Source organism: Propithecus coquereli, unplaced genomic scaffold, assembly GCF_000956105.1.
Source record: "Propithecus coquereli isolate 6110/MARCELLA unplaced genomic scaffold, Pcoq_1.0 Scaffold380, whole genome shotgun sequence".
In the NCBI taxonomy this organism is placed as follows: domain Eukaryota; kingdom Metazoa; phylum Chordata; class Mammalia; order Primates; family Indriidae; genus Propithecus; species Propithecus coquereli.
Genome location: NW_012149508.1, coordinates 488,502 through 495,053, shown reverse-complemented (window position 1 = coordinate 495,053; position 6,552 = coordinate 488,502). Strand labels below are relative to the sequence as shown.

The 6,552-nt window shown below is 36.9% G+C and overlaps 1 protein-coding gene across 2 annotated transcripts in view; it reads right to left on the bottom strand.

Moving 5' to 3' along the window:
* Positions 1–4,725, bottom strand: part of CLEC7A (C-type lectin domain family 7, member A) — a 15,195-nt gene extending 10,470 nt beyond the window's left edge. The window contains exons 1-4 of one of the 2 annotated variants that reach the window (XM_012652155.1): positions 4,437–4,656; positions 3,013–3,111; positions 1,759–1,896; positions 140–291 (exon numbers count right to left, since the gene is read on the bottom strand). In XM_012652155.1, coding sequence (XP_012507609.1) covers positions 140–291; positions 1,759–1,896; positions 3,013–3,111; positions 4,437–4,539 — 492 coding nt within the window. In that variant the 5' untranslated portion in view covers positions 4,540–4,656. Of the gene's footprint in view, positions 1–139; positions 292–1,758; positions 1,897–2,602; positions 2,718–3,012; positions 3,112–4,436 lie in introns of those variants that run through there. The other variant, XM_012652154.1, reaches the window with a different exon arrangement.
* Between the last annotated feature and the right edge of the window lie 1,827 nt (positions 4,726–6,552).

Sequence of the window (6,552 nt, the reverse complement as noted above, 5' to 3'; positions counted from 1 at the left end):
CTTAATGCATGTTATTATTATTATGGAGAACATTTAAAATGACTTCCTCTTAGGGAAAATTGTCACTACCTGGCATCTGCCTCTATCTTCCTGCTCAATACAGACCGCAGATAGTTACATAACTGAAGTCTACACTTACCAATTCTTTTAAGCTGTCTATCTTTAGGAGATTAGAGGTTAGCTGAGAGCATTGTCTTTTACTTCTATTCCAGGTATCTAGTGATGTTCTAAACAGATAACAGCTCTTCTCATGTGTAATCCAATTAGGGGGACAGGAGCTGGAAGGCATTTCTGGAACTACTGGAAACAAAAGATAAGTACCATGAGGTACATAGCATATCAATTCGCTCTTTTGGTGTAAGCACCATTCATCTTAAGAACACTTAATAAATAATCAGTGAGTCGCCATTATTATATCTCATCTTAATTCAAACTATAGGGATATGATTTTACAGAAGAGAATACATTCAAATCTCCCTATGCAACTAAAATTTAAAAATGATTAACTATAAACATTGTTTTAGAGAGCTAACCGTCCTTTTGCTAACTATCCTTTTCTTCTTCTTCTTCTTTTTTTTGGAACAGGGTTTCTCTCTTTCACCTGGGTTAGAGGGCAGTGGCATCATCATAGCTCACTGCAACCTCAAACTCTTGGGCTCAAGCGATCGTCCTTCTCAGCCTCCCAAGTAGCTGGGACTATAGGCCTGCGCTGCCATGCCTGGCTAATTTTTCTTTTTCTTTTGTTTTTTCTACTTTTTTTTTTTTTTTTAGAAATGGGGTTTCACTATTGCCCAGGGTGGTCTCAAACTCCTGGCCTCAAGCGATCCTCTTGCCCCAACCTCCCGAAGTGCTAGGATTACAGGCATGAGCCACCATCCTTCTCTTCTTGACTTTTCTTGCATTCCTTCAAAGTCAGCCCAGAACTATCTTTCTCATGATAACTCCTTAAAATAAGCCCACTGAAAATCAATCATTAAGATACACTATAATTTCATGTGACTTATTTTATGATGTGAGACCCATTTCAGAATGAGACTTTCCAAATGAGAAAAGTATAAGGGTAATTATTCACATGAAAGAACACTTCTCTTATATATTATTAGCTACTTGATAAAAATAGTGAAGAGGCGTGGGTTCAGAGATGGAAAATTATAGTGAAAATATTAACTCATAGTCAATTACGATGCAATTAGAAGTAAAGATCAAGTGCATATAAAATCATAATTAAATCAATGAAATTGTACCATTGGAGACAAATTTAATTTGTTTTCAGGAATATATTTATTAAGTTTATGTATTCTGTATGTTTTTAATTTAGTTTCTTTATTCTTCACAACATTTTCCTTTCTTTCTCTTTCCCTGCCATTCTTCCTTTCTAATGTTCTATTACCTATTTTAACTGTATCACTTTTAAAATGTCAATTCCTTAAAGGAAGACAATACTTTACTTTCCTTTGCATCAAATCATATAATTTCCTATAGGTCTAAGCCCATAGCCAGTGATAAATCAGTTACCGATTTAAAGAAAAGTTCCAACTTAGAACTGTTTATCCAAATGCATGAAGTGTTTATGATGTTACCTCGTTGTATATACCACAGGGACACATTACACTAAGTTAATACTGGTAAGTGAGCACGCCTTAAATGTATAATCATTGGATCTAAGCATACTCTCTTCACGCCACTGCCCCACGCCTTAGCACCAAGAATTAACCCTCTTGAATCAAGGTTCCATTATGCCTTTAACTATGCCCTTGCCTGTGGTTTTGAGAGCCTTGGTAGGAGCCACCCTCTCTTCTAAAGATGATTGTGTGGGATGACTGTGGTTCTCTTTATTTCTTGGTAGAAAGTTGTCATTCTCCAATGAGTTGATCTTTGAATTGGATCTCCAAATAGCTTCATATACCAACAACAATAATAGTGACAGAAAAAAAAGTCATTCTGCTGTGTTTGAAAATTAAAATCCCAAAACCCGTATGTTATTGGAATCTAAAGGGATACATTCTTGATTAATGATAGATGATATATTGTTGATGGAGAGGTAAAGATGATTGATTGATAGAAAGAATAGATGGAAAGAAATCAATAACTTTCATAAAGGAAATATAGTAAAAAAGAGAAAAAGGAAGCAGGTAGAGAAGAAGAAATAGAATGATGAAGGCAGTAAGAGGCAAATGGCAAAGTCAGTTGGAGCCATGATGGATTTGAAATGGTGTCAATAACAAATCTTCCATCTTTCTTCTGTTACTTAAAAATGAGAGCTCATTGAGAACCTGCCCAGTACCTACGACATAGAATGTACTCAATAAACATTTGACTAAATAAGGAATCTCATTAGGGTGCTCTGAAGGCATAATATTATTTTATTGACAACAGAATACATGAGCTATGAAATCTAGGGAAAGATATTTATCCATCACAAAATATCTGCTTAGCACTTAGTAAGTGCCTCAGGAAATTTCTGGTATATTCCAAGGAGTTTATATTAAAAAGCAGGACTATAACTTCATGGGAATGCATAGGAAAAAAAGAAAAAGAAGAATAAAAAAAGCAGGACTAAAACAATTTCCTTTAATCGTGAGACTCATAAAAATAGCTTATAGTCTCTTCAGTGAATTTATTTCATCAGAACATAGCACCATATTTTACTTCATTCTTCAGCTCCATGGGTTTCTTTCCATTAATTTATCCTTTGAATTCCACAGTTTTGAAACCAGCTATTCAAGAGAGGTAGTACAGCAACATAGTTAGGAGTATGAGTCTTTTAGACAGATCACCTAAATTTCTAATCACGGTCCCATCACCAAGTATTGTATGGCCCTGGAAAATTAAAGTAATCTCCCAGTTGCTCACTTCCCTTATATGTAAAATGGCAATTAATAGCACCTACTCAATACAGTTTATGTACAAATTAAATTATATTATGCATGTCAAGCCCTTAAAAGAGTACCTGGCATATAATAAGTGTTTACTAAACATCTATTGTTGTTAATCTCCCCCAACAATACTCACCCACGATACCCAGGACCACAGCTATCACCAGTATTATCAAGCATAGGATTCCCAAAGCCACAGCAATGAGACGCCAAGGAAGAGATGCCACACATGTTCCTGAGGAGCCAGGGAGCAGAAATTGCATAAAGAGGATGATGGATTATGGAGCACTTTAATTCTACGGTTCATCAAAATCTGGCAAATTCTAAAGTGAATTATTAACCACTAGGGCCTAGATAACCTAGTCATCTAGGATTAGCCTGAGTTTTCTCCACCTATAGGATACCTCTTCTTCAGTTGCTGGAATTGTAATTTTGGCACATTGCTTTGATATCTGTACACTCCTAATTTCAGCTCCACATTGATGTCTATAGGTTTTGACACGACCAGGATCTCTGAAATCTTACTCATTCTTAGAGGAGACAGCTTAATGCAGGGGAAATAGCACTGATTACTAAGGGTAGCTTTCCCTTTTTATTTATTTGTTGCATGACCCAGAGCAAATTAATTCCTCAGTTTTCTTCATTTCTCTTTGTGAAATTGGGGCAATAATATCTCTAAGGATTATTGTGGGAATTAGATGAGATAATACATGTAAAAGCACCTAGTTTAGAGACTACTGGCACATTACAAGTTTGTTGTTATAGAATACTGTTTTTCCCCACATATGCATAAACACACACGTGCCTCCAGACCTCTTGCTTCATCCAGTTTTTCCACTCGTCCCCAATAGGTTGCCCAAGAAAGAAATTGCATAAGTGGTGAGAGGAAAATAATTGTGCAATGTGAATAACCCGAAAGCAGAAGAAAGCGAATTCTGATGTAAAAACACATGAATAACCTCTCTCTTAATGATAACAGGGAACTGATTTTTTATTAATACCACACAAAGAGAACATATCTCTGCTTTTCAGTGAGAATAAACAGGAAGGGCATTTCATCAAATTGTCAAATATACATTTTTCTCCACTGGTACACCAAAAACACCCTTCTGTTAAAAAAAAAAAAATCCAGATCTATCTCCTACCACAAAAATGCATGTTGCTCATACACACTTCTTTTAAGCTTCCCTGGCCTCCATTCTATAATCTACCCCTTTATATCAAAAACAAATGAGTCACTCCTATAGCAATTCCTTTATCATTATATATCATCATCACACTTAGTACCAGCTCCTCTCTGATTGTCTATTTCTACAGATAGATAAGTTGTATTTTCTGCCATCATACATATTTAGTTTAAATAGTAATAATTGGTCACTGAATAATTTCCATGAACAAAGGCTAAGGGTACATTCAAACGATCTTCAGTGACTTCTAAAAACCTTTAAAAATATATCAGTGATAGCTCTACAAATCACAAGTCTCTCAAATTTTCTCCACTTCAGTGTTTTAGCTGATGAAAACGAGAGAGCTAAAGGCAGAAATAGTTTTAAAAAATACCTTTCTCTGAGACCGCAGGTATCCTGGTGATGCCTTGAGAGTTGAAGTGTAATTGAGTATACCCATCTTCATCCAAATTTTCTACATCAGAGCGATATTCCATTGTTCTCTAGAGTCCCGAGTAGATAAAGCATTTGAGAGCTCTTTGCTTTCTGCTTTTAAGATGACTGCCGTGGACAAAGGAAAATCTATGAGTGGAATCATGTGGGATAGGCATTTACTGAGGTTTAATAAGTTGAGCGTGAGTAGTCCAACCAGATACTCAAAAGCAGGAAATGAAAACTGTGCTGTGGTAATTTCCCATTTGTACCTTTAGATCCTGTTTCTGAGGCTGCTGGTTCTTAGGAAGCAGTGAAGGCAGCATAGTGGATAGGTCTTTGTTTCAGACTGAATATAAGAAAAATTTATAGATTAATGTCTTATGCTGCCTTCATTAGTCTCACGACTAAATTTGACATCATTAATTGACTCTGCCTATGTAAAACTATGAAACGATTTTGGTACTTTGAGTTCACCATCACTTTGTTGTAACTGCACATTTATTTGTGCATTTATTCATGTATTAATACTTGTTCATTCAGTAGACATGTATTGAATGTCCACCTTTTCAATTGGTACAATCTGGGGATACAAAGAAAAATGAAACCTGTGAAGAAGCCCATTGCGTAACAGAGAAAACCTACAGAGAGCTATATGAAGGATGCCATAGGAGGTGGGTGCTTTGTTGTAACAACAGAGAGTGCAAATAAAATCTTTTTGGGATTTGTTAGGGATTAAAAATACAAAATAGTAATAATTCATTGAACAATTTTGATGAGCTAGATACTATGTATTACACGTTTTCTCATTCAATTTCTGTGTTCCAAGTCTATATGGTAGGCATTATCATTCCTATTTTAAAATGAAGAAAATAGACAAAGAAAATATAGTCCCTTGCTCAGGTTTAAGAAGCTAATTAAAATATTGGAGGAAGGCATCAAACCAAAGTCAACTCTTGCTGCAAAACTCATGATCTGCTTCACTGCTTCCTTCATCATTCCATACACTTATGTTGCAAGTGACTGCTTATGGAGCACTCTGGGACTGAAATATTATGCTAAATGTTTGATTTTTTTTGCTCTTCTAGTTTCCATAGCAATGTTCTAATCAATGAGATGCAGAAAACACTCATCATTGCTGGAAACCATAGAGATGTCCAACTTATTTACCTGACTTTGAAGCTAACAGAATGCAGGAGACATCTGACTATTGGCAAAGATCAGCAAACCAAGACAGTAAAGTGATGAGGGACAGAGTTCACGCAGTAATCCTATTGCAGTAGGGAAGAGGGCTCAGCATGAACAGCACTCAACTTCCCCAAAACAAAAGGCTGAAGACATTTTAAAGGCTGGGGTGTGCTAAGGAAGAAGCCCTGAGTGGGTTGTAAGGAGGGTTAGTCAGTGTGACTAGGCCATCTGGATTTGTGAATTGGCACTTCCCCAGAGGAGAGAGAAACTCCTCCTATCTTCATGACAGGAGGCAATAGAGCAAGTTGAAGCAAAGCACCCAGCTAGGTTGGCCCTTGTCCTTCCTCAGCAACTGGGAGAGAGAGTAAGAGTTACCTCTCTAAATGTTTGCCTTTCAAAAAAATAGCTCTCGGGTCCTTGAGAAAACAGTTTTGGTGGTAGATTCACTTCTCAAGGAGCAGAGAAAGGTTTCTAAAGTAACCACTCTAAGAGGAATTCAGAGGCTTATCTCTCACTAGGCTCTGACTGGAACAAAAAGAAAATTCTCCTAGCAACATGGAGGCATGCATCCAAAGGCTGGCATCTTAAGTAGGGCCTGGGGTCATCCCATGGACATGGCCTTAAGCTACTAGAAGTCATGCTAGAGTTTGTCAAGTCTCTCAGTGCAGAGGTTTGGGAGGAATGGTTACGTGCTGAGGTTTCTGCAGTTCTCATTGTCTAACACATGTCAAAATGGAAGAGATCTCAGTGAAGAGTAAATAAATGGATTTCTCTGCCTTACCCAGTCTGCCACAAAAATGTTACTAAGTTTTTGCAGACATGTCGCAAGGTAGTAGTGTGGATCTAACCTCAATATTCATCAGTCTTCCATTTCTATAATGCAGTGCTTG